At 38.8% G+C, this 27,706-nt stretch overlaps 2 protein-coding genes across 2 annotated transcripts in view; one reads left to right on the top strand and one right to left on the bottom strand.

The window, feature by feature from the left end:
* dlgap3 (discs, large (Drosophila) homolog-associated protein 3) overlaps positions 1 to 16,314 on the top strand; it is a 196,209-nt gene extending 179,895 nt beyond the window's left edge. Inside the window, exons 4-12 of the mRNA XM_059556480.1 lie at positions 46 to 266; positions 552 to 654; positions 852 to 1,041; positions 2,634 to 3,142; positions 3,237 to 3,331; positions 7,747 to 8,225; positions 8,382 to 8,473; positions 10,984 to 11,130; positions 11,639 to 16,314. Coding sequence (XP_059412463.1) covers positions 46 to 266; positions 552 to 654; positions 852 to 1,041; positions 2,634 to 3,142; positions 3,237 to 3,331; positions 7,747 to 8,225; positions 8,382 to 8,473; positions 10,984 to 11,130; positions 11,639 to 11,923 — 2,121 coding nt within the window. The 3' untranslated portion in view covers positions 11,924 to 16,314. The remainder of the gene's footprint in view (positions 1 to 45; positions 267 to 551; positions 655 to 851; positions 1,042 to 2,633; positions 3,143 to 3,236; positions 3,332 to 7,746; positions 8,226 to 8,381; positions 8,474 to 10,983; positions 11,131 to 11,638) is intronic.
* Positions 16,315 to 22,654: 6,340 nt separating this feature from the next.
* Positions 22,655 to 27,528, bottom strand: LOC132145437 (interleukin enhancer-binding factor 2 homolog). The gene is made up of 14 exons (XM_059556476.1): positions 27,376 to 27,528; positions 26,792 to 26,851; positions 26,649 to 26,691; positions 26,474 to 26,578; positions 26,223 to 26,300; positions 26,041 to 26,143; positions 25,880 to 25,945; positions 25,650 to 25,766; positions 23,934 to 24,012; positions 23,768 to 23,855; positions 23,619 to 23,680; positions 23,425 to 23,539; positions 23,260 to 23,350; positions 22,655 to 23,160 (listed from the first exon to the last, which is right to left on the bottom strand). The coding sequence occupies exons 1-14, from the start codon at positions 27,492 to 27,494 to the stop codon at positions 23,009 to 23,011; spliced, it is 1,278 nt and encodes a 425-aa protein (XP_059412459.1). The 5' UTR covers positions 27,495 to 27,528; the 3' UTR covers positions 22,655 to 23,008.
* Between the last annotated feature and the right edge of the window lie 178 nt (positions 27,529 to 27,706).

Below are 27,706 nucleotides of genomic sequence, written 5' to 3'. Positions count from 1 at the left end.
CATGAGTAAAGGCCATGTTGACAGTAAGTTGTGTGTCTCTTGCAGGTTCCCTCAGATGACTGGTGCGGTGGTGGGCCATCTGACAGTGCTGGGGAGATCCCTTGCAGACGGATGCGCAGTGGCAGCTATATCAAGGCTATGGGGGACGACGACAGCGCTGACTCAGACACCAGCCCCAAAGCCTCACCCAAATCAGCCCTTATTGCCCAGAGAGAAGCCTTCCGCCGCTCCGTCAGCATGGACCAGCGCTCTTCCACTGCATCTAAGTCAGCTGTCACTTGGTTTTCAGTTTCAATTTCCAGATTCTCTGGCCATTTTTTGTTGCTATTTTGAGATTTGTATTTGCACTATTAACAAGTAGCACACTGGACTACAATGTAAAATTAAGTTCATGAAAAAGTATGATATATAGTAAGGTATATGGGTGTACCAAGCTAAATCTATTTTGTACATCATTGTACAATGGTACCACAACTGTACATAAGGATTGAGTGGTGTATGTTTTGCTGTGTGTGTAATCTGGGGATTTAATGGTGTATTCCTCTTCTCAGGTACTCATGTAAACAGTGTACAGACATCTACCCAAACAGTCGAACCACACCTAAAGGCCATGCTCGCTCCCGTAGCGCCACACGCTCTCTGACCAGTGCTCAGGTAAAACCATACAGTGTTAAGGAAAGTGGTTGTTACAGTGTCCTAGATAAATGCTTACTGGCTTATATTCTGGTAACTAGATATATCACTAGGTATAACCCTGATTAGTAATTATGTGCGGTCATGTTCAGATTTTATATATTATTTATCAGCTGAACAGTTGCAATTCATTAAAACCTAGTCTTTGTATGTTTTAGCTGAGTGACAGTCTGAATCTGTTTGGAGAAATGGAATCACAGGCTGTCGAGGCACTGGACCTACCCGGATGCTTCCGCACCCGCAGTCACAGCTACGTACGGGCTATCCAAGCTGGCTGCTCCCAGGACGATGACTGCCTGTCTGTCTTTTCCATGTCAGGCCCACAGGGGAACGTGAAGGGCGAAGCAGGTGAGTCATCAGCATGTGTATACATATGTGTGGGTATACCTAGTCTCCATGCTGTCACAGGGATTAGATTAGTGACTTAATGAGTTTTTGGATCAGTCTCATAGGAATTGATGGAGAAACATGCTTCAGCCAAGGGATTAATATTAAAACTGTTTTCCTTCTGTCTGTACGCTCTCAGTATATCAAGACTGTAAACAAATGTTACATCGTAAGCACATTTTAATGCTCAAATTCACACAAGACATCTGTCTCCTTGACTGTCCTTTGGGTTGTAGTCAAGATTTTGGTCGTAGTCTTAATCTTGTCAGTGAATTACTGAAATTAATGAATATTACAAAATCCAAAAGACAGGACAAAAGCCAAACAACAAAACGTCTTTACATTGTGTGGTCACGATTGCAATCGCAATTTATTCCCTCTCTCACTAACATGTGGATGACTTTGTCTTTTCCCTACTGTCCTTTATTCTCTCGTTTAGAGTAGAGAATCTCACATGAGATTTATTAAATCCCTTGTGAAGTGTCAAAAGCATCCATCTGCAGTTTCCCAAGGCAACACTCGTGACACACACCGAAGTGTGAGTGTTTTAAGAGAGAGAGATAGGAGAGGACTTAAACGTGCTTTTTTAAAACTCCTTTAATCTCTGAGTGTGTCCCTATAAATTTCATGTCTAGGTTCTCAAGAGCTACTGATTGTGTCTGTTTGTGTGTGAGCGGATGCTTCTTAAGCCATGAGGATGTGTCTAAAGCTTTTGAATGATAATACTCGATAGGGGATTTTAAGCTGTAATGTATATATGTACATTTCTCTGTTTCTGTCTTCTCGATACAGAGAATACATTTGCATATATATATATATGTGTGCGTTCTCACAATTCTGTCTTTGCTGTAAATTTTTGTTCATCTATCTATCTATATTTTTTTACAATTGCTAGGGCACATTTCTCTACACTTGGGCAACTTTTTAAAAACTCATCATACAGTTGTCCTTAAAACGTTTCAGCTTTTCAGTTTTCAGAAACTACCAAAACACAGCCATTCTTCCGTAACCTTAAAAAAGTTTGTCACTTTTTTTAAAACAATGAATGAGCCTAAAACACTAACTGCAGGTAGCATTGGGTACTAATACTAAAGAGGTCAGACATTTAAATGTAGAAGCCTAAGGTTGTCACTAACATTGTATTTTTTTTCTCTCTTGCATTATGGCCAAAAGAAAAACAAAAAAAGGGGAGGATGAAATTACAAACAAGGTGTCCCTATAAAGGTGCTACATCCTTGTCTTGGTTGTATATTTTTTTAATGTACTGACAACATTAGTGTTCGTGTTGTTTTGTGTGTCCATCTTTTTTCTTACCTACATAAAATGTGCCTAGTACTTGAAGCCTCTAGCAGGTTTTGTTCTTGCAACCTGTCCTCTGTTCTCCTTACTAATGATTTTCCTTCTTCAGCAGAAAGTTAACTTAACTCAGAGGAAGAGTATGTTTAATTCCTTCTGTGGCGACTGTTTTGAATGAACAGCCCTTCATCTTTCAAAAGAATGATATATTTGAATAGCAGTCTTAATAAAACCTTTATGTCCTTTTTTCGGTCTAGTGTTCCCATTCAGGAAAGGACCCCCTCCTCTTCCCCCTCGCATGTCCAAGCCAATGATCTCTGTGACCGCTCAGAGCAGCACTGAGTCCACTCAGGACGCTTACTTCCAGAGTACAGGACAGCCCGCACTGGTCCGGCCCAGACAGCACAGCAACTCAGTGGACCTGACTGAGAGCAGTGGGGGCCGTAGCTCCAGAGGTGGGCACTATCTTGGCGGGGGCACTGTGCGTGTCAGGCAGAGTAGCAACTCCGTGGAGAGTCTGAACGGCAGGGCCCTTCAGAGCATCGCCTATCCTGGTGGCCCTGGTCCACTGAAACCGAAACACAGCAGCTCAGCTGATAACCTTCTAGAGGGGCCCAGGGGATCTAGGGACCGAGCTGGAGGCAGTCTGGGAAAATCAGCCTCTCTGCCCCAGAACAGTATGTCCCTAGCTAAAGCTCTGACTGGAGGAGAGGAGTTCAAACAGGAAGGACGAGGGAGGAAGTGGAGACCCTCTATTGCAGTGCAGGTATAAGAGGGGATAATCCCGTGAGAGATTCAGCCCGAATGATGTCTCTCTCTTCTGAAACATTTTGTTAAATGTCTCTTTTTGTGTTTTCCAGGTGGACAGCTCAGAGACATTGTCTGACTCAGACCCAGAAGGCAAAGCACTGAGAGAGGTGCACTCCATAGGGGTTCAGGTGGAGGATGACAAAAGGTAGATCTAACAAGTTTCATTTTTCATCTCTATATCTGATAAAAAAAAAATTTAAATGGATTAAAATGGCACAGTTTTGTAACCTGTGTTAATATATATCCTAATAAGCTGTGTATTAAAGGGCTCCTCACTCAATTTAAATTGTCAGTAGATTTTCATTTACATAGCCATGAATCATGGGTTGCTAGTACTATTGCTGTTTGGTGGCATTTTGTATTAGTGGGAGGGACATTCACATACTAGAGAGCATTTAATTAATTATTATTAATAATTATTAAAAAAAGTTTTTTTGTTTTTTTATGTTTTAACTTTCCTGAGTGCAACATGAGTCATCAGAATTTTTATGTAAAATAAATGTGTTACATTTTGTTGTTTTAAATATGGGTTGGGAGCTGAAAACGGTTACAAATCATGTTCTTTTTGAGTAAATCAAACACACAACTAACTAATCAGGGGTGCGTTTCCCAAAAGCATCATTAAGAGGGAACCCACAATGAATCAAACATCAAATAAAGCAAAAACAGGGAACAAAATATAGTAAATTAGTCATCAGGTGCTGCATCTCAGAAATCTTGAATCAGTTAATTAGCAGAAGTTATTCCTCCAACACATGTGCAAGACGGCATTAACAATGGCCCTAAATTGTTGAACTAATGCGACTGTGTTCGGGAAACAGTCATGACTGGCTAGTTAGTTTCCACAACAATGGTCATAAAACATCATACTATGGTGGTTTATCAGTTACATCGTTGTATGGGAAACGCATACCAGTGCAGTTACTCACTGGTTGATTATATGACAATGCATATTTGCAATGCATATAATGGATTTTGTTAGTAGTAATATATTAGCCTTTATACTATTGTTTAGTATTAAAGTCCAGTTAATGCTCTCATTATTTGGTGAAGGAATTGTATTTCTTAAGTGAATTTGTTAAAAGTACCAAAAATCCTTCAGTTCTTCACAATTCATATATGTGTGTGTGTGTGTGTGTGTGTGTGTGTGTGTGTGTGTGTGTGTGTGTGTGTGTGTGTTACATTTTGTCAAGGTCTTAGGTAAAGAAACGTCTTAAAGAATTTACATGTTGTTGGGACTGTGAAGTTTAATGTAATATTAATACATTCTGGCTAAGAGATTGATTTTAAGGACATCTTTGTTTTGTACAATTACAAAACGTACACTTTTTGATGTCCAATGTTAAGTCTAAGCAGTTGAGAACCAGTGCACAAACTAAGAGGACTTTTACACTGTTCTCGTTTGCTGCGGTCCGAGCCCGAGCGCGATTGTTCCCGGCGCCGCCCGCAGCGTTGGTCTGCTTTCACACTCAATAGTTGTATTGAACCCAGGTGCTTTGCAGTCACCTTACATCATCGCAAACGCACACGGAAAACACATGGAGAACACAACGTGACTGAGCATAGTTGTAACTTTTTTTTTTTTTCGGTGCAATTATGCTCGATATAATAATTAATTTTAATTATTTGAATTATTTAATTTAATTTTGACTTTAAAGAGTGTGTGGAATCAACCTCGGCTCTCTCGTGTGTTGAGGAAACAATGAAATCGACAGTGTTACGCATGCGTGGGATACTTTACTTCCTGAACAAGTGTGCACCTGAGTCTGTTTTGCCTGCACATTCACGAGAACCGCGCCACAGTTCGAGAGCAACCGAACTCAGACCACCTTCTCCAGGTAGTCTCGGGTTCGGTACCCCAGTGCGCACCAGGGTCCGATGACAGCGTTCACATTAGTGATTTTTCATGTGAACTGTGCCCCGTTCCGCACCAAACTGCCAGTGTGAAAGCCCCCTAACATATATGAACTAAAAGCTGCAGACATGCACTAAAATCTTTCATGGTGTAACATGGAGTCAGAGATGTCCGGATCCATTTGTAGTAATTTTATTAAGAGATTGGTCAAACATGCAGAGATCAGAAAACAGCGTCAGGTGTGTCAGGGGATATCCAAAATCAGAAACAGTACCAGGCAGAGGTCGGGGTAGGCAGCAGGGCATCACAGTCAGTATAAATAATCCAAGATCAAACACGGAAGGAACAAACACAGGGAAACCGCTCGGAAATGCCAGACAGACAAGACAACAAGACTTTGCAATCAGTCCAAACATAGTATATATAGGGGAGTGGTAATGGGGAACACCTGGTGGTGATTAGCCCTAAGCATGGAATAATGGCAAATGGAGTAGGTAATGGAAATGGACACCAGATACAAGAGTCCTGAGTGGAGTGCCCTCTACTGGAGTTTGTGGGCACTCCAGCTGATGATCCAGACACATGGGCTCTTTCATTATCTTTCTGATATTTGCATTTCTTCTCCTGATGTCAGAGGTGGTTGGTTTATTTCTGAGGTGGGGTGCAGTGTGAATGTGTCAGTGTTAGATGAGCAAGAGGTGCAGGTGCAAGGTTCACACTCACGCAAGCAAGCACACACACACAGAGGGTGTACGTGCTAGGAACACAGAGTGAGGTGAGAGGGTATAATTAGGCAGCCATTACGCAATATGCCAAAACCTGTGAAATGATGTCACTCATCCACGAATGAGCTTAACATGCTTTGTGTCTTGTTATCATTAATTACCCTTATTGGCCTCTTTTTTCATTTAGCAGAAACACTGTTGGTTTGGAGTCTTTTGGGTTGTATATAATGTATTTTTGGTATTGAGACATTAAAGGTTTCAGTACAAGTTAAAGGAACAGTTCACCTAACAATGAAAATTTGCTTTAAATGTACTCACCCTCAGGCCATTAAAGATATAAATGAGTTCATCAGAACAGATTTGGAAAAAATTGCATTTTATCAGTGGATCCTCTGCAGTTCAAATAATTTTTTTATTAGTGGATCCTTAACAGTTGATATAAAAAAAATCATAATAAAATCATAATAATCCCACATGTACATAACAGAACTTGTTGTCTTAATTTGTTGTGAAGTCAAAAGCACTGTGTTTTAAGAAACACATCCATTATTAAGGTGTTTTAGCTTTAAACCATCACTTCTGGCCAAAATACCAGTCCAAAATTATACTTAAGAGGACCTGTATTTTAGCTGTAAGCAGAGGTTCGAAGTAAAAAAGCATTTTTCAAACACGCAGCTTTTCACTTCACAAGACATTCTTCTGGATACCCATTCACTGCAGAGGATCCACTGGTGAGCAAGTGATGAAATGCTAAATCTCTAAAATTTTGTTCCAATGAAACTTATCTACATCTTGGATGGCCTGAGTGTAGATAAATTTTCAGCAATTGTTTTGTGAATCATTCCTTTAACCTCAATCAACAGCATTTGTGGAATAATGTTGAATTCCATAAAAAAAAAATCACGTGTCCATAATTGTCTTACTGTTGCAGTAATCACAGTGGAAGTAGATGCATATTTGTACATGTAGTACTATAGATCGTGCAGCCTATCTGAGTTTGAGACAGTCTCTTGGGGAAATCAACACAAATGAACACAACTGCACACAGAAGAAACATACTGTGGTGTAGTTTTTATATTATAACATTTAGCCTATAAGCAACATGACATGAAGAGAGTGCAGTTTTCACTGATAACCATGTAAATTTGACATTGATTTTATACAAGTTTAAACGAGTGGTTAATATATGTTTTAGTTCAATATTGTTGGTGTTAACAGTCGCGCATCTCTGAGCAACACACAGCACTGTTGCAAGCTCTTTTATAAAATTCACGTTGGGTTCAGTTGCTGCTTGAACTGAGGCACTAAAGCGATCATAAATGCTGCATTAAAGAATGCCAAAACTGTATTTATTGTTTGGATTTCGTTATGAATTTGGCATGATTTTATAGCTGACACTTTGTTCATTAACATGTTACTGGAGGGCAAGTGAGCTACAGATAACATAAAGTTCATGTTTTAACACAGCACATAGATCTTGATAACAAGAAGCAATGATTAATTACAAGAATTGTTAACGATGTTGCCAGTGGCTCCATACTCTATTTTTTTTATTGTATTTTTTTTTGTCTGGAGCCCTGCTGCTGCTACGTACGTGAATATCATGTATCACAACACTACAGAGACCAAGGCATGTCCTGAGAGTAACATAGAATATAAATTAACATTGTAGTTTGTTTGAAAGAAATACAAATAAAATAAAAGTAAACTGTCTAACATATTGCATCAGATTTTTTGTCCGTTGCATCGCATTGTATTGAATCAAATCGAAATCGGATGATTCGGATCGCACTGCATCGTAATGGGGTAAATCATATCACATTGTATTGTAGCTGCTTCATATATATGTTTAATGTATTGTATCATTGTCTATGAATCAAAATGTGTAAAGCATTGGCCTCAGTTATGGAGATGCACACCCTACTATACATCAATATTTCGTTCTACCAGTCTAAATTGACCTATTGTTGTTTGTTCCAGACGAGCCCGTTTTAAACGCTCCAACAGTGTGACAGCGAGTGTCCAGGCTGATCTTGAGCCAGAGGGTTTTGGTGGGCTGACAGTCCCCACACAAGACAAGGGCCTGCAGTTTGGCTGCTCATTCCAGCGCCACTCATCTGAACCAGAATCAGCCGGTCAGTTTACAGAGTATCGTACAGTGCACACACAGGGCCAGTGGGCCTACCGTGAGGATTACCATAGTGGTTACACCAACGAGCCTGGCCCTCCGGAACTCAGGGCCTTGCACCGCTCCCACTCCCCTCTGCCCCTGGCCCCTGAGCGTGGAGTGGGAGGCTGGAGCGAGGGCCCGAGGAGCCTCCCTGATTCAGGCCGAGCCTCGCCCTGCTTACGAGATGGAGAGTTCTTCCTTCGGCTCCTGCACACAGAAGTGGAGAGGATGGAGGGATGGTGCCAGAACATGGAAAGAGAAGCAGAGACGAATGAACTGCCAGAAGAGGGTGAGTGAGGAAATGTGACATGGGCTATAAGGCCCAAAACATGAGTTTTCATTGATTTCATGGGTACTTCAATCTGTAGTGTTTTGCCCAAAGAACAATTCCTTCTGTCTAAATGCTGTTTATTTTCCCTTCTAATTGGTTTATTTTGTGGCTCAGTGTTGGAGCTCATCAGAGGAGCTGTCGGCAGTGCTCAGATGCTCATGTCACAAAGAGTCCAGCAGTTCTTCAGGATGTGCCAACAGAGTGTGGTGAGTGTTTTGAAACTCTTTCAGTTGCGGATAAAAGAGAGGATGTCTTTACCTTTTTTAGAATCTATATACTATATACACTGAACAAAATTATAAACGCAACCCTTTTGTTTTTGCCCCCATTTTTCATGAGCTGAACTCAAAGATCTAAGACTTTTTCTATGTACAAAAAAGGCCTATTTCTCTCAAATCTTGTTCACAAATCTGTCTAAATCTGTGTAAGTGAGCAATTCTCCTCTGCCGAGATAATCCATCCACTGCACAGGTGTGGCATATCAAGATGCTGATTAGACAGTTGTGCCTTAGGCTGGCCACAATAAAAGGCCACTCTAAACTGTGCAGTTTTATCACACAGCACAATGCCACAGATGTCGCAAGTTTTAAAGAAACGTGCAGTTGGCATGCTGACTGCAGGGATGTCAACCAGAGCTGTTGCCTGTGAACTGAATGTTCATTTCTCTACCATAAGCCATCTCCAAAGGCATTTCAGAGAATTTGGCAGTACATCCAACCGGGGTCACAACTGGCCTCACAACCGCAGACCACATGTAACCACACCAGCACAGGACCTCCACATCCAGCATTTTCACGTCCAAGATCGTCTGAGACCAGCCACCCGGACAGCTGCTGCAACAATCGGTTTGCATAACCAAAGAATTTCTGCACAAACTGTCAGTAAAACAGTTTCAGGGAAACTCATCTGCATGCTTGTTGTCCTCATCGGGGTATCGACCTGACTGCAGTTCATCGTCGTAACCAACTTGTGTGGGCAAATGCTTACATTCGATGGTGTCTGGCACTTTGGAGAGGTGTTCTCTTCACGGATCAATCCCGTTTTTCACAGTACAGGGCAGATGGCAGACAGCGTCTATGGCGTCGTGTGGGTGAGCGGTTTGATGATGTCAACGATGTGGATCGAGTGGCCCATGGTGGCAGTGGGGTTATGGTGTGGGCAGGCATATGTTATGGACAACGAACACAGGTGCATTTTATTGATGGCATTTTGAATGCACAAAGATACCGTGACGAGATCCTGAGGCCCACTGTTGTGCCATTCATCGACAACCATCACCTCATGTTGCAGCATGATAATGCACTGGCCAATGTTGCTAGGATCTGTACACAATTCCTGGAAGCTGAAAACATCCCAGTTTTTCCATGGCCAGCATACTCACCGGACATGTCACTCACTGAGCATGTTTGGGATGCTCAGGATCGATGTTTACGACAGCGTGTTCCTGAATAAGAGTGAACCAACATTCCACAGGCCACAATCAACAACCTGATCAACTCTATGCGAAGGAGATGTGTTGCACTGTGTGAGACAAATGGTGGTCACACCAGATACTGACCAGTTTTCGGACCCCTTGGACCCCCCAATACAGTAAAACTGCACATTTTAGAGTGGCCTTTTATTTTGGCATCAGCATCTTGATATGAAACACCTATTAGGTGGATGTATTATCTCGGCAAATGAGAAGTGCTCAGTAATACAGATTTAAACAGATTTGTGAACAATATTTGAGAAATAGGCCTTTTATGTACATAGAAAAAGTATTAATTCTTTGAGTTCAGCTCATGAAAAATGGAGGCAAAAACAAAAGTGTTGCTTTTATAATTTTGTTCAGTATAGTACATTAATGTGATAAATACAAGATAAATACAATAGTATAAAATAAATGAGGAAAAGTCAGATAAATACCTAACTTTACTATCTTCGAGTTTTTTCAATTGACCCTTTTTAACTGTATTGAATATGATTTTTCCACTGGCTTTTGAATTATTCCAAAAAAAAAAAAAAAAAAAAAAAAGCTATGCTACTAAGAAAAGTTTATGATACATAAAAATCTTTACAAATGAACACAACTTTAATGAATTTGGAAATCGAAATACAATCTCCAGAAGTAAAAAGCTAAAACTAGATTATAAATGAACTACACCATGGTCACATGACTTCAGTGTCACCACCATTAAGCTTTCAACAACCCTGAAAGTTTTAGTTTGGCTAGTTTGCAAGAGCATGATTATAAACACAATGTGCCTGTAAAAGTGGACTAGTGAGAACATGAGCTTACCTGCTTTGCGGGATGATATACTCTGTTGAAAAAAAAAACAGCATATGCTGGTTAGGTACTGCATGGTTTGAAGCATGGAAGCTGGTTATGAGCTGTTTTAAGCTGCTCATGTCCTGGTACTCAGCCATTAGCTCTTGCTCAGGACCAGTGCATAACCAGCTTATAACCAACTCAGGACCAGCTCAAACCAGCTACCATGCATAAAAACATAACTAACCAGCATATGCCATATTTTATTTTATTTTTTTCACCAGTGTTGTCCCATTTAGCCACTTAGCAACTGCCCCTTTTCAAATGTAAAAATAAACAACTACATTACATTAAATTTATTTTATGTATTTTATGTCATAGATATGTAAAATATCTTAGATGGGACTGGAAGTGCCAGGTATGCCATCCTTGCAGTGTTCTATAATATCCCCCCTCTTCTCATAGGATCCTTCATCATATCCTCAGCCCAGCACTCAGGATCTGGCCAGTTATTGGGACCTCCTCCAGCTAGCCATCGAGGACATCAGGGTGAAGTTTCAGGACCTCCAGCGGCTGAAGGACTCGGGCTGGAGATTACCTCCTGAGAAGAAGGTGAGAGTGGAGTTTCGATCTGCTCAAACCACTGCACAGCTCCACTCCAGTGCCAAAACAGCAGCAGGCAGGAGAACCGCCTATGTGCTGGGCCCAAGCAGCTCTCTGCCATCACACAAACACCTCAACAAGAATCGGAACTAAACTACAGAAAAAAAGACATGCATGTTCTGGATTAACATCTGATTTACTGCCTAAGAGCTGTTCGTTTGCTCTGAGATATTAAAGCCTAACAAATCTGTAATTAATATCTCTGTTTGTGTTTTTTTTTTCTTTTTACTGTCTGCTGCCTCCACAATGCCATGTCTCATCCTAAAAACACTAATCCAAATCATTCTTACATTGCATCTTCATGGTGCTGTCCCTTCTCCTTACATGTCCTGATCTTCATCTCTCTGGCATATCCTCTGCTTGTACGTGTGCATTTTCGGTGTCTTTCCCTGCGTTCCCGTCCATCCCTGCATTGGTCATCCATGCTGTCACTCCACTCCCCTGCTCTTCCTCTCAGGAGGACAAGAAGGTTCCACCACCATTACCAAAGAAGCCAGCCGGTGGCGTGACGGGCAGCTTGCGTGCCGACAGCACAACCGAGGCCGGAGGCATGCTTGTGGTCTCACGAGGACGCAGCGTTCCCGAACGGGAGAAATCGCTGGATGTGGGCGACCGGCAAAAGCTGGAGACACGGCGCAGGCTGCTCCAGACCAAACGCTCAGCATCTTTCCGTCAGAATTCTGCCACGGAGAGCGCTGACAGCATCGAGATCTACATCACAGAGGCTCAGACGAGACTCTGAGTCACTGGGACCCCCTTAAACAACTACTATGGCTCTTCTCCGGCCCTCTGCACAGACGTCCATGTTACAAAGCAGCCAGAGAGCGAGTGCAATTACTCACTATAGTGTGATGGAGAATTTGAGGTGGCTTACTAGTATGCTGCTGGTGTTTGGATGTGAGTGTACACATTTTATTTTCAAGTGTTATTTATTCTAAGAAAAAAAGGGCTCAACCAGCACAACCAAGTGTTCCAAGATTGAGACTTGTGCAAGTACACAAAATATATAAAAATATTAGGACTGTTTTAATGAAACACGCCAACACATACGGGTGCAATATCATATATAAAGAGGATCTTATCTTGTTATTTTAAATAATAGACCTTGTTTTGATATATTCTAGGCTGTGTATGTTTCTTAACTGATCCCACAGTGTGGCGGACGTAGCCCCTTTCACTGTGACACAAGCGCACTCTTGTGGTCAGAGTAGAGCAATGCACCCTGATGTAAATTTGGGCCTGAAACTGAATGTCTTAGCAGTGCAGTAATAAAACTCCTGAAAGCAACTTTTGCAGTATAGATAAATGCCTTTTTGAAGCCAGTTATCAAATTACCACAGGGATTCATCTCCCGTATAGTGCAATATCACTTTGCATTTGCAGTCAGGCTTCTCTCATCAGTCCAGTGTGAAGACAAATGTCTTAAAAAAAAATTAGAGAGAAAAAAAAAAACACAACAGAAACACTCAAGCTCTGAGGCACCAGCCACGCTTCCTGAAATAGGACAGTCTACATCATAAGACTCTTCAGAAACAGGGGTGCAGAAGACAATCTTAAATTTTACACGTGACCTGCACACTGAAAAATGATCATTCAGAGAGTAGGGGAAGCATCTTGTTCATTTCACCCCTCCCCCTTTTAACAGATGAAAACCCTCTAACATGAAATCAATGTCATGTGCCTGAGTGTTTTATTTATTGCAGTTGTTTTTTCCTCTCTTTTTTCTTTCTTTCTTTTTTTTATTTTTTTTTATTTTTTTGCAGAAATTAAGAAATTAATGAATTCTTCTGGTTCTAGTTCTATTTTCTCGCTTAAATATATTATGTTACTTCTTTAAATTTATCTGAGGTGCAAAATAATATGTGACCATGGACCATAAAACCAATCTTATGTGTCAATTTGTTAAGAGACTGAATAAATAAGCTTTCCATTGATGTATGGTTTATTAGGATTGGGTAATATTTGTCTGTGATAGAACTATTTGAAAATCAGGAATTTGAGGGTGCAAAAAAATCTAAATACTGAAAAATCTGACTTTTGTAGTTGTCTAAATGAATTCTTAGCTATGCATATTACTAATCAAAAATTAAGTTTTGATATATTTACGGTAGGATATTTACTAAATATCTTCATGGAACATGACCTTTATTTAAATTCTAATGATTTTTGGCATAAAAGAAAAATCTATTATTTTGTCCCATACAATGTTTTATTTTTGGCTATTGCTAAAAATATACCCCAGCGACTTAAGACTGGTTTTGTGGTCCAGGGTAACATATACTTCAGATCCTTTTATAGAACAAAATAATCTGTGTCCACTTCACATCAAATGTTAATTTGTGGATTATGAAAAAAAAAATTGCTGTGTTAGTTTATGTGGTGAAGTTTTGTGTTTATTATGTGTTGATTATGTGTGCATTCAACTTCTCAAATGGGTAAAAGCAAACTGGAAACAAGATCAGACAGTAATTCTTGCAAATTCCATCGATTACTTTCCTTTTTTTTATGAAAAAAATGTTGATTGCATGAACGATCTGAACTTTTTTTTTATTTAACTATGGACAAGGTAATGGAATAATGGAAATATTTTATTTGGGAGATGTATATTTTATAAAGTAAATTTTTAGATTAGCAGATAAACATATGTTGTCAAAAGTTATGTTAAAATATGTTATAAAAGTGTCTACGAATTTACAAAGTAGGGATGTGACAGCTCTGTGGACTTTAAAGAAGTGGGCGACTCACCGCTACAAACTTCAGCAGAATCGTGTTGTTTTCCTCTTATTTCTTTTGTCAACGTCGAAACAGACTGGCTGAAGACTTTTGACAAAAGCAGAATAGATGCTTGACAGCTACTTGCCATGTTGTCCATGGGCAAAAAATATAATCTGTTTTCTATGTCTTGACTATCTACACATGCCTAACAGCACTATGTGTGGCTTTTTTTTTTTTAAATCTAACTATTTAGTATTATATTCAATACGAAATATATAACTCACACAATATGTATTGCTCTGATAATTAGATTTGTTACACCTGATCCAGCTAATAACCACCTCACACTGGATGTTTATATGTAACCTGCATGCTTTTATTAATCCATGAAAATACTGAACAAACTCTATCGAAACTGTAGCTCTTTATTGTAGTCTGGAAAAAAGGGCAGGGGTATTTATCAAATTATTTATAATAACTACACCTACATTTCTGTATCTAAACTTGTTTGATTTTATTTTTTTTTATCAATTAATTCCAACATTTTTTTACGACATTTGTACTTTTTTATTTACCATCATCTCTTTTTATTTCTGTATTTATTTATATATTATTCATTTATTTATTTTACGAATATTTTATGGATAAAATATCCATCATTTTATGAACGCATATTTGTTTAAGCTTTAAAACGGTTGTCAACTTACAATTTTTTTTTTTTTTTTGGACGCAGCAAGTCTAAGATGACAGAAAAGCACAACAGACTATTTCCTCTTCCACTGTGAAGGACTTCCTGCCTTCTCAAAACACTGAAAGACTATGTACATGCCGTTGGGGTTTCCAGTGCGAGAAATAGGATGATCTCTTATCAGGGCCATATGTTTTTGATATACCAACAAAACTTCATTTCAAGCAAGACTGACCACACTTTCCCCTTTGCAAGTTGTTAGCCTTCTCAGGCACTGACAGGAATCAGTCTGACTCTCAAATGGACCGCTCAGAAAGACTATTTTGATGGCCTTTCTATTCTAACCAACGTTTTCTAATGTAAACTGATAGATGGAACCTAGTCAAATACAATATTTAATGGCTGTGTCACTCGCTACATCAAGTCAAGCTTCCTATGTCAACCTGATGGTATGCTGGTTGTTGGTTCTTGAGACATCTGGTGTCTTAATAGGTCAGAATGGATGGCTGAAACTCTGCCATTGCTCCTTTAAGCTGAAAAATGAGTCTAAAAAGTGTTGGTGAAGCCTCTGTATATGCTGTAACCCGATTTAGCTAGAGTAAGTGATGAATATTTCTTCGTAGCACAGAGGAGCTTGTAGCAGTGTGACGTAGACGTTACATTGGATTCTATAACGCATTACAGATCGCTGAAAATTACATGGGTCATAGACTTACAAACAATTACTGTGTAATTACAAATACCTTCTCACGTTCCGTTGTATTATGTACAGTAAATATATCTGTTGCAATTGAAGTTGTTATTATTAATATTCAATGGATTGTTGATGATTATTGGTATTATTAATAATTTCATATAATGAAAAATGTTATTGCAATTATGACTATGAGAAAATCTATTCTGTATTCTCCAGGGTGTTCATGTGTAAAGAGCCACCCGATTTAGATTTTATTCTACTGTTTGTAATTGCTGCTAATGTAGAAAATAGCCCTGTGGGAGATAAGACAAACTGGAAAATAACAGCTAATGTTAGGCCTGTCTCTTCTAGCAGTTGTGTGCAAGATTACAGAAAATGTCAAATGAACATGTAGATCTGAAGAATGAGTATTCCCCTTTCTTAACGGAAAAAAAGAAAAAAATATCTATAAATGTTTGGCCAGTTTGTGATGTAGCAAAACAATTCTGTTCTTTTTTTAATTGTTCATTAAGTTGCTCATTATAAGAACATTGTGGAAAAATTTATTATTAATGTTATCACTATTTATGGTTGTTCACTTTTTTTTATCATATATTTGTTTAATACAGTGCCAAGGTAAAATAACTTTATTTTGTATCTTTGCTTTTTACATTGTTTTACCAAACTGCAATAGCTTACAACTTCACCTTTTTCATTATTTCTAGATTTGAAATAAATTTGAATTTCTTATCATGTGTTGTGGCTAAAGGGTGAAGGCCTTATGATGAACCATGGCACAGCAGAAGTAAAATACATGGATTAAGGTTATTTATTTAATTATTATTTTTTTTTTTTTTGGTCACCGAGATGTACAGCTAGTGTCTACTATTGAATCAGAGATGGCACACTGTGATGTGGTAAACCTAAACACAGAATGTTATATTGTCAACGGTTGTAAACATTTTTAAATTACTATAAAGCTATTTTAGCAAGGTAAAATAACTGCTGTCCACTTAGTGTCCTCTTATTTTCCTTATGACATTTCACAAGAATGTATCAATGCACTCACTATTTTTATTAAAGAAGTTTTTATATAAACTTTTAAAAAATCTGTTTAAAACATACTCACATATGAAGAAACCTCCGTTAAGTTCTGTTTAAAGCAGTATAGATAACACTACCGTTCACACCAACGGAGGCTGAGGTTCGGAAATCGGATTATTTCAAACTCGCGCTAATCCGCTTCGGCGTCATGGAGAATGATAACGGTAGTCAGGTCATCCTGGTACTTGACTTCTCTTTTATGACAACTGTAAATTGAGACATAGGCCTACACTGTCACATAATTTTTCGCCTAGGCTACTAAATAGTAGGGAAGTTCAAATTCGGACAAGGCCTACGACATCGTTCGGCCCTTGGATGGACACATCTGCTTGTGAGCGAGCCAGGGACGTGCCCAGACATTTTGAGGGGCAGGGGCTCAAGTGGAATAAAGGGCACTTCTCATAATTAGGTTTTTTTTTTTAAACAAAAAAGTATATATATATATATATATATATATATATACACACACACACATTAACGCAACTCTGACTTCCTTTAAAAAAAAAATAATTTAAAAAGTTAATTAATTTTATCTTCCTCAAACTCACCCAATTGTTTCATTTTCAAAAGATGTCTACAAAATAATCAGTTCACAGAAACCATGGTCTCCTTAGTATTCACTAGGTTTATAGAGCAGCAAAGGAAACCATTCCACAATGTGCATGTTTTGAAAACATTTTCTATGCTACTAGTTTCAAGTATATATGAAGAGTTCAGATGCAAAAGCCTCTAAGTGCCATCTGAAATTTTCTTATGAGCTTTTTTTTTCAAGCTCGTATTTAAGTTCAGTAATTTTAACTTAAATGACAATTAATAGGTAATTTTCATTGCCAGTAATGTGAAATAAGTGAAAATAAACATACAAGCTTGATAAAAAAGATCATTATTGAAGGAAATTTCAGATGGCACTTAGAGGATTTTTCATCTGAACTCTTCATATTTAGAATAACCTAAATAACTGCATCAAACAGAGGGGCGTGTTTTACTAATAATTTGTTTATTTTTGCACAAGGCACTACATCGTTTTAATTATTTTGGTGTTATCAGAATACATAACACTTTAAAATTAAACTTACCAAAATAATTGAGTAAAAATTCAATAAAAGCCAATGTCATGTATGTATTTGTGGTGGTATGGAATACTATTTTATAAAGGTTTCGAGGAAATAAAAAAAAGTTAAATTACTTAAATAGTTAATTTATAAATATTGTTATTTTTAAAGTTTAATGTTAACTTATTTCTACTCAGTTTTATTTATTAATGTACCAGATGCAGTTACTCAGATTTACTACATTTTTTAGAGTGTATCCTCCATCTGTTTGCATCTGTAGATTTCTTCTAAATTCACCAATTTAGATTTCTAAATTTCAGGAGGAAAGAATCTTGATGTAAGTCAATAACTGGGGACTTTCTGTATGCAAATTAGGCGTCAACTAGTTAAAATGCGCAAATTTGCATCTAATTGACAGGGAAATGCAGGTAAATAGGATAAACAAAATAACTAAAGCATATCACCTGGTGGTGATATATGCTTATTTTATTAACTTATTTTATTACATGGCTTGGTTGAATTCCAATGTAGAATGCGGTCTGTTATAACCAACAGACCGCTGTGCGGAGTATAACAGACCGTTGCCATGAAAAACAGAGCATTGCTATGGACTCACAGGATTCTAACCGTAGAGACGGAGCGGACTATTTTCTTTAGCGGAAGCAATACAATCGGGTTTAACAATCGGGGGAGAGGGAGAGGGAGCGCTTCAAAACTCCTGACCTGGTATTTAGATACTATATTTCAATAAATATATTTGTTTGACAGGGAAGCTGTGTGCAAACAGAAATATATATTATTTTTCAAAAATAAAAAAAAGCATCCCAGAAAAAAGGGCACTTTATCTCCAGGAATAAAAAGGGCAGGTGCTCAAGCCCCCTTTCATGTCTATGTGTGCACGTGCCTGGAGCGAGCCATTGATCATCAACCGGTTTGTTGAAAACAGTAGGCCTAATTCATTCATATCGTTTGATTCACTTTGCTTTGACAATGCTTGGAACCATAGTCACTGGTTCCATAGTGTCCGTGACAGCATTTTCAGATCATAAGGGTGGGGATTAAAGCCTTAGGTTAGTGGTAAAGTGTGGATAGGCATTCTCTAAAACAGCCACTGTTTTGCGTCACTTATTAACAGTGATTTACAGCCTTCTCCTGTCGTTTTAATTTCACATTTAAGGTATCTTTTCATTTTTTTTAAAATAATTTTAAACATCAGTTTTCAATATTTTATGTTTGATCAATTAGCGTCGCACACCTGTCATATCATCATCGGCAGTCCGTCATGTATCGACGATGACTGTCAGGATTGGAGGCTATTGTAGGCAAGCTCTCATGTGGGCTAGAAGGCCTGCTCTCGATCTACAGCAGCGATGGCATTTGCTACAGACAAAGTCTTTTGCTGCAGTGGAATAATGCCGCCTCTCATGAGCTTTCTCATTTTCTTTCTGACGCTTTTTCTCAACAGCTGCGACTGCTGTTTTCAATCTGCGCTGCCATTTCTCACGCTGCAGGGCCTGTTCCTCCCAGCTTTCCGGGGAGATCCCGGTGTTCCTCATATGCCTTTTCAGGGCATCTTTGAAACGCAGTTTTTGACCACCACGGCTTCTTTTGCCCTCTTTTAGCTCTGCGTAAAAAACTGCTTTGGGCAGTCGGCTGTCACTCATCCGGCGCACATGTCCAGCCCATCGCAGTTGTGATGATGTAATAAGGGCTTCAACACTGACAGAGCCAGCTCGTTGGATTACCTCTACATCTGGGATTCGATCCTGCCATCTAATGTGTAAGATGGCACGTAGATGACGTATTTGAACTCGTGTAAGTATTTTGATATGCCTGCTGTAGAGCGTTAAACACTCGGTGGCATAGAGCAAGCAAGGAAGTACAGCAGCATTGTAGACTTTCACTTTTGTTCTGCACGAGATGTCGTGACAGCTCCAGAGGCGTTTCTCGAGAGAGCCAAAAGCCTTGGTAGCAGACTGAATTCTCCTCTCGACTTCTAGATCTGAGGAGTTTGTGTAGGTCACTGTACTGCCCAGATATGTGAAGGCCTTGACAGATTTCAGGGGCACTCCATGCACCGTCACTGGCTGTGGCTCTCTCATATTGTTGGAGTACACTGGTGGTGGTTGATACAAAAGTTCGGTCTTAGAGATGTTAATGTTCAGTCCAAACAAGTCTGCTGCCCACGAAAGCCGGTCTACTATATGTTGCATGTCTTCAATGTTGTTAGCCACGAGAGCAGCATCATCTGCATAGAGCAGCTCCCTGATGCATAGTTCTCTGGTCTTGGTGATTGCTCTAAGTCGGGCTAAGTTGAAAAACTTGCCGTCTGTCCTAGTGCGAATAAAGATCCCCTTGTGCAGATCAAGGCCCATTGAATCTAACACAGCTGTGAGATATAGCGAGAAAAGCGTGGGTGCAAGCACGCATCCCTGTTTCACACCATGGTTAACTTCGAAGGCTTCACTGGGTTCCCCACCAATGAAGACTTGTCCTTTCATCCCTGTGTGAAACTGCTTGATGATGTTAACAAGCTTCTCGGGGCATCCATAGATCTGTAAGACTTTCCAAAGAGTTTCTCGATCGACCGTGTCGAATGCCTTTGAGAAATCTACGAACACCACAAAGAGAGACTGATGTTGCTCCATTGCTTTCTCCTGTAGCTGCCGTAGAGTAAAAATCATATCAGTGGTAGATCTCCCTGACCTAAAGCCGCATTGACTCTCTGGTAAGACTTGCTCGGCAATGCTTTTGAGCCGACTGAGTATGATTTTAGCCAGAACTTTGCCTGTAATGGCTAACAAGTAAATGCCTCTGTAGTTTCCACAGTCTGCTCGGTCTCCCTTTCTCTTGTAGATTGTGACAACCAGTGCATCATTGAAGTCCTGAGGTACAAACTCATGGACAAGGCAGCTGTTAAAAAGTTTCAGGAGCTCCTCTCTGAGTACTCTTCCTCCTTTCTTGAGCACCTCTGAGGGGATTCCATCTAGACCTGGTGCTCTGTGGCTTGCTATGGCCTTTAGGGCTTTCTCAAGCTCTTCCATAGTGATCTCATAGCAGAGGTCATCACGACTCTGGTGTCCTTTTAGCCATTTAAAGGCATCTGGTTCAGCGGATCCTTGCTGGTTTAGCAGATTATAGAAATGCTCTTTCCATCTACTCTGAATCTCTAATAGTTCAGTGTAGTTTTCCTCCATCTGCTGACTTGACAGGTACCACTGCATTGCTCCTTGGACCATAGATTGCCTTTAGCCCTGTAAACAATCCATGATAATCATGGTTGTCAGCCATGCTTTGCAGTTTTTCTGCCTGCCTACGCCACCAGTCGTTCTTTATTCGCCTCACCTCTCTCTGTACTTTGGCCTTGATCTCAGCAAAATCAGCCCTACTCCCATTAGAGTTTTCCTGCAGATGTCGCTTATGCAGGAGGTGTTTTTCATCCAGCAGCTTCTGGATCTCCTCATCATGTTCCTGAAACCAGTCAGGAGTTCTACGCTGTGGGTGACCTAAGGTAATTTCTGCTGCAGAATAGACTGCCTTCTTCAGTGCCTGCCATTTTTCTTCAATGTCCTCTGATCCTACTGTTTTGACTTTTGCACCATTTACTGCAGATGACACAGTTTCAGCCAGTCTTCTGCAGTGCTCTTCATTTGCAAGCTTTCCAAGGTCAAGTTTTTTCGGGGTTGTGCCTTTAGTTTTTCTCCTTGGCACGGTTATCTTGTGCCTAATCTGACACCTCACAAGGTAATGGTCATTTCTTATCATTTAATCACGATGTTTCCTTCTTTACGCCTCTGTGGGATTGAGAAAGTGAGTGTGCCACCTAGAGGCGGCGATATTGTATTGCTCTTACAGAGACGCGAATTGTTCTGGATTTTTACCCTTCAGACTTTATCACCTATGGGTATAAATGATGACGCATTATTTAATGTTATGAAATATGATTATTACATGTATGATATCATTAATAATATTATTTTATATTTATATTATTTATTATATTTATATATTTTGCATTTACGATGTAATTGTGGAGTTAACAATGTGGTGTGGTGTTGATGATTTTTCAATTACTAATCTTGATTGGATATTGACAATTCTTCACTGTGCTTTGTCATATTGTTTTAAATACAATGGAGTTTGAATACAATGTTGATGCCTGATGAAGATCATACGATCGAAACGTTGCTATTAAAGCATTTTTATTGTTTTGCACGTTGATAGTGTACGGGATTGTCTTTTTTCTAATATTTTATGTTTAAAATATAAAAATATTATTCATGCATTTGTAACTGCAGGTTAAGGTATTACATGTCCCTTCTGTGCTGCATTACACAGTGTGCAGATGATTTTAAATGACACTCCTAATGCAGCTTCCGTGTTTCCTCTGCATTGCAATAATGAAATCTGATGATGCGGATTTAATTTGTTTGTAACAACCCAAATGCAAGAATCTGACTTAAAGTATGGTGGACACTTTTAGAAAAAAAATGACTTAAAGGTAGAAATGCCCATAAAACTTGATGGAAATTATTCATTTCTAATACTGCTGTGTTACCACACAGAATATCAAAACATTCAGGAGTCAGCTGTTCGCAGTAGTCCTTAAGATATCAGCACAATAACACACTCAGCAAAATATAATCTAATTATCAGTATCGATAAAATCACAGAATATTTGAGTTTTTTTTTTTGTTTCAATTTTGCACACCCCTTATCTGTTATTTTATATAATTTATTGATAATTGTTTAAAGTAATACATTAATACTTTTGACTTTAAAGGCTGAAATGTAAAGTTTATAATTTTATATTAAAAAAAAACATTTTTGGTGAAAACTTGTATCTAAACTGTAAATTATACTTTTTACAGTAATTTTATGGTACTTTATATAGTACTACAGACATTGCCCTACCCAGTTTATATGGTATTAATTTTATGTGTTCCGATTTTTTAAAGTGGAATGATGTGATGATGCCATCACATCATGCTACACACATAAAACTCCCATTTATCTTTAGTAGAGAAATTAAGATATTCTTTCTAGTCTCTTATTTTTTGAACGTGTTTTAGCTCAACCACACTAGCTTGACAAGAAAACGAACCTCATTTTCAATTCTGGGTAAATTATCCATTGAAATACTTGTCCAAGATCAATCAACACAATAAAAGGATTGTGAAACCTAAAAATACCCAAGCAACATTTAAAGAAATAACAAAAAAAAGCAGAAACGTATAGTACAGAGGAGGCAATAAAAACTTTACTTGATCAATCAGTGATAAAAAAAAAAAAAAAAAAAAACCTTACACATGAAACCAAATTAAGTGATTTTCAGTCCTTTTCCTAGACGTAACCGTATCAGAATGATCTGAGGTGAGAAGACAGAATAATGAACCACTGCCTTTTGGTCCTTGTTAGAGCTCTTGGCTGTGTACTACCATGGCTTTAACTCTAGGGGGTGCAGACCGATGTACAGAAATCACATGTAGATATGCAGAGATCTTCTGGGTAAAACTTATGAGACACAAATCTCTACTAAAAACCAACATAAATACAAATGACCAAGCCAAAACTTTGTTAGAGACCATTGCATTACTCCTGGGTCTCCATGCTTTCATCTTCTCCCTCTCCACCTTCCTCCAATGCTTCATCCTCCTCTTCCTTGCGCTCTGGGGGTTTCTCATAAGCTTTTTCAGATGGGGTGACAATCACTCCATCCCATGTAGACATCTCAGTGGTGAGATCTACAGATATGCATCACAAACATCAGCCTCTCAGCGACACTGACAATCAAATGCAACTACATAAATCAACTGAAACTGGAATAAACTTCAAACACTTACAACTAGCATCTCCTTCAAGGCCCAATATTTTTCTGTATCCTCCGTGAGAGAGAACCCTCACCAGTGTTTGGGCTGTGAAACACACCATGTCCTGCAGAAAAAAAAAACAATTAGATTACCTGTATTTGTAACACTAAATTACCTGCTGACTGAAATCTGCATTACCTGCTGCTCCAGGGTCATGACAGTGTGCACACGGAAGTTTCCGCTTTCACACGGATCAGTGATTCCTACAGAGCCTGGCAGGAAAAGACCTGCGGCGAGCATCTGAAGACAGCGCCTGTAATACACACGCTCATTATACTACAAAATCCACAGAGTTTAATGCCCATTACCATAAACAGGAAGTACCACTTTACCTGTACGCAACGTTGAGTGGCAAGGGCTGCCTGGACGGGTTGTTCATCACAGCAGAGTGTCCCTGTGAGGAGAGCAAAATTACAGGCAAGTCAGCCAGTGTGGTGCAGATAAGCTTAGAAAAAAGTTAGACATTGTCAACAGTGCTCACCAGCAGATCTAGAATCCAGGGAGTGAGAGGCTCAAATCCAGGAAAACGGACTCGCAGGTCTTTCAGCAAGCGGATCAAAACTTTCACACTAACAGATGATGAAAAAACCGAAGTAAGCCACAGAACACATTTGATTCACTGATGCCATTCATAGAAATTTACTTGCGTTGACTGAGAAGCGTTCTCCTCAAACCAGCGAGCGTGACGAATGGCTGCCAGAGCACTCTGCAGAACCTTGATGTCCACTGTAAAACAAAGAGAAAAATATTTAACTTTAAAATTCTGGTCATCCAAGATTACAGATAATAGATAAATGCCAGATACTGGAGCTCTTTACAAATTTAGACTAAATAAATGGCTAAAAACAACAATTTTAATTTAATAGTGAATTTAAGCATCACAAAATTAGTGTACAGTTTGAAAAACAGGATAGGTTTGCTGAAGACTATATTTGTGTTATAAGTAGGGCTGTAGCTATCGAATATTTTAGTAATCGAGTATTCTACCAAAAATTCCATCGACTGAGTAATCAGATAAAATGTATTTTTGCTTAAAGTGCAATATTATGCAAAAGAAAATAAGACTCCTGGGTCTCTTAAAATGAACAACTAAGTTTCCCTTTTTATTTTAAAGTTTTATTTTTTAAATGCATAGAATGCAATGCATACATCAAAAATAAACATTTAATTAGTAACCATTGTTTCTCTGTCTGTACTGTGAACAATGACAAAGTTGACAGATGAATTAAGTGCATTTAAGTGCCATTCAATTGGGGTTTTAAATAAAGCGTTTTCTGAGATGCAGATTAAACATTAAACACATAAAACATTTAATTTATCTTTTAATTATTGAAAATTAAGCAAACTTAACTTTTTGGTACTAACCCGCAATAACTAAACTAAACCGGACTTTTATTTTGACGGGTTGACGTACCTTTACAGTTCTGTATATGTGATGTGATGCTAGTTTTACTCAAATCAAACGGTCAAATGCTCATGAAGTGACTGTCAGAGCAGTTCTGGAGATGTTCCTCATGTGTTCACGTCTTTATTTAGTGAGAGGAAAGACACTGAAATCACCAGAGTGTCACTCGCGCTTCCGTGTGTTTAATGAATGAAGACGCGCTTCTGCTCCATTCATTAACACAGACACACAGAACATGCAGGATTCATATTTCAATAGACTCTTCCAGCTTAATATTTACAGATATTAGTACATATCGTGATTTGATGTAAGTGCAATGACCTATTTTTAAATTAATTCATTAAAAATTCGACAAATTCCGTGCCATTCCGTGTTAAACTGTAAATTCCGTTTTTATGACTGGATTCCACGATTCCCTCCGCGTTTTCTGCATCGCGGAAATCATAGGGCCCTAGTTGTGGTATGCCAGCTCTATCTTGCAATGGACACACACCACAACGTTCTCTTTCACTTGCCCACGCTCTCAAATCAAAACACTGCTGACTCCTTGCAGTATGCGATTAAGGACTCAGCGCTTGTGTCTCCTTCCGCTTTGTGGGTGACGTAAACGCGTTGTGTCACATTAAAAAAAAATAATTGCCAAAGAACCTGACGTGAGATTTAAAATAAATTAAAAGAGGCTTCGATGCAGAGGAATTTGCCTCGATCATTTTTTGTAATCGAGTTACTCAAGGAATCGTTTCAGCCCTAGTTATAAGTTAAACACTATTTGTGTTCTTTAATGAACATTAGATAACAGCAAATGTCAATATAAGCTAAATCACTGTGTACAATTACACTTCCAATATTGACAAGAATGAAAAAGAAAAGAGCAGTATTGTACAGATACCTGGTACATCCCTAGTAAGAAAAGCTCTTTTGTAAGAATATATGTGAAGTGTTTGTGTGTGTAACATACGGTGGAGCTCTGGGTCCAGTTTGCGCAGGTTGGGTGGAACCGTGGTGATGAGGATTTTCACAGTGGCATCAGCAGAGCTGATCTCAAATCCCGTCTCGTTAGTAAGCATGGACAGTACTGAAGAGAACGGGAAAATATTTAGTTGAGAACTTTATTTTTCACTATTTTGTTTACAAATGATTTTTCCTACTATGCTCTAACTGGCTTGCCAGATTAAAACCCATACTCACCCTCAGAAGGGTCCTGTGTGCGCAGGGTCTCAACTACTTTGTTTCCCAAGGCAGCGACAGCTTCCACTGAACAAAACATAATAGGATTATCAATAAATTAAGCATAAATGGGCTAGGGAAAAACATTAAGACAGCTAAACAGAACATCACAATTCACTCACAGGTGGGCAAGATCTTCAGGATAACCACGAGGTCGGCTACATTGTGTCCATTTGTCATGGTGCCCTTTTTATACGAGCCAACTTGCCTTACTTCCTCAATTTGCTAGAAATTGTTAGACATTGATTAGCATTATTAAAACAAAGAAAAACATTTTAATTGACTTATTAAAATGTCTTCTCACCACTTCAAAGCTTCCAGGTGCAACAATTAGGTTGTCAATGACGTTGTTAATCTTAGTGACCAAGGACAAAATGGAAGCCTGAGAGAGAAATAAATAAATAAGAGCAAGAATTATTAAACAAATAACAGAAATAAATAAATATGGAGGGTGGTGATGAGGTGCTATTAACTGCTGATATATGGCTTAAGCTAAATGGACAGGATTCGCTTGAGTGTTTTGACATCATTTATCTTAATGAAAAATCAATGTACCTGTTCAACAGGGGTAGGAGAGAGGTCTTGGTTTCTCTTCAGCAGACATTCGCTGAAAGTGGTCTCATCAGGGGCTGGCTTCACACGAGGAAAGGCCATCTCACACTGCAAGAAGAGATTTATGAGCTAGAGGCTTGTTCCACAAAGCAAAGAATCGGCGTAAAACTGTACTTACAACATAGAAGTCAAATGGTATGTGAGGGACAAAGGGTCGATACCTGAGAGAACAGAAAGCATAGACAACGTCAAGTCAATATGAAGAAATTAAAGGCAATGAATAATAAAAAAAAACAAACATATGCATAATAAACAACGGACCCCTGGATCAATCCTCCGCGGGAGCCAAAGCGGCCACCTCGGCCCCTGCCACGATCTCCTCTAGGGAAAAAAAAAAACAAAAACAATCATTTCAATAAATTAAAAAGGAAACCCGACAATATGAGGGGGAAAACGTGTAATTTACAAAGAAATGAATCACAAAATGTTTGTGAGATAATAATTTACGAGACAAACAAAAAAATAGCCAATGAGAAATCACAGTGTATCCCAGGTGGTGAAACGAGCATCATTGTTCATGTTAAAGCTCGAATCTTCGTTCGTTCATTCATTAATTCATAAAATCTCGTTTTTCGGATATATAGCGTCTAAAAATACTAAATGAAGATTAAATATAAACGCGTTGTTTAGTCAATTTTAAACATGTACTTCAATAATAAATAAATTGTATTTGTCAAAAGCACGGCGACTAGCAGAACAACATGCTAACAGGCATCGGGCTAGCGTTCTACCCAAAAAAAAAATAAAAATAAACAACTGCTACTTGCAACTGTTTGATGAACCTCGGTATTTAACTTAATCAAACATACGTTATGTTACTTAAAGAAGAATAAAACAATTGATACCTCATTGCGTAAGACGTTTTGTAAATTTGACAAGAACACACGGTGGTGGGAAAAATACACAGCCTCTGTGTTTGTAGCTCGCCGCTGGTCTGCGCTTCCGGCATCGACGGATGTAGCATTTGATACAAGTCCGGGACAACCGTCTATAATAAAAGTCCGAGAAGTAATAACAACGAGCGAGTGATATATACACACACACACACAAAGTCAAGCATTGTTATTTGTTATTTTAAATAACAATGCTTGAAACACTTAAAACGTTTATGCTGGAGTGCAACTTGATTAAACCAAATGGGGATTTCTTTTAAAATAATAATAATAATAATAATCA

This window comes from Carassius carassius, chromosome 8 (genome assembly GCF_963082965.1).
Source record: "Carassius carassius chromosome 8, fCarCar2.1, whole genome shotgun sequence".
In the NCBI taxonomy this organism is placed as follows: domain Eukaryota; kingdom Metazoa; phylum Chordata; class Actinopteri; order Cypriniformes; family Cyprinidae; genus Carassius; species Carassius carassius.
The sequence above is the reverse complement of the archived record's forward strand: the minus strand, read 5'-3'. Positions and strand labels throughout refer to the sequence as shown.

Coding starts and splice junctions, on each gene's coding strand:
- LOC132145437 (XM_059556476.1), bottom strand. CDS start 27,494: ATGCTACATCCGTCGATGCCGGAAGCGCAGACCAGCGGCGAGCTACAA. Junction 26,144..26,222: donor CACCTGGAAGCTTTGAAGTG/GTGAGAAGACAT, acceptor AACAATTTCTAG/CAAATTGAGGAAGTAAGGCA. Junction 23,351..23,424: donor TCATGACCCTGGAGCAGCAG/GTAATGCAGATT, acceptor TTTTTTCTGCAG/GACATGGTGTGTTTCACAGC.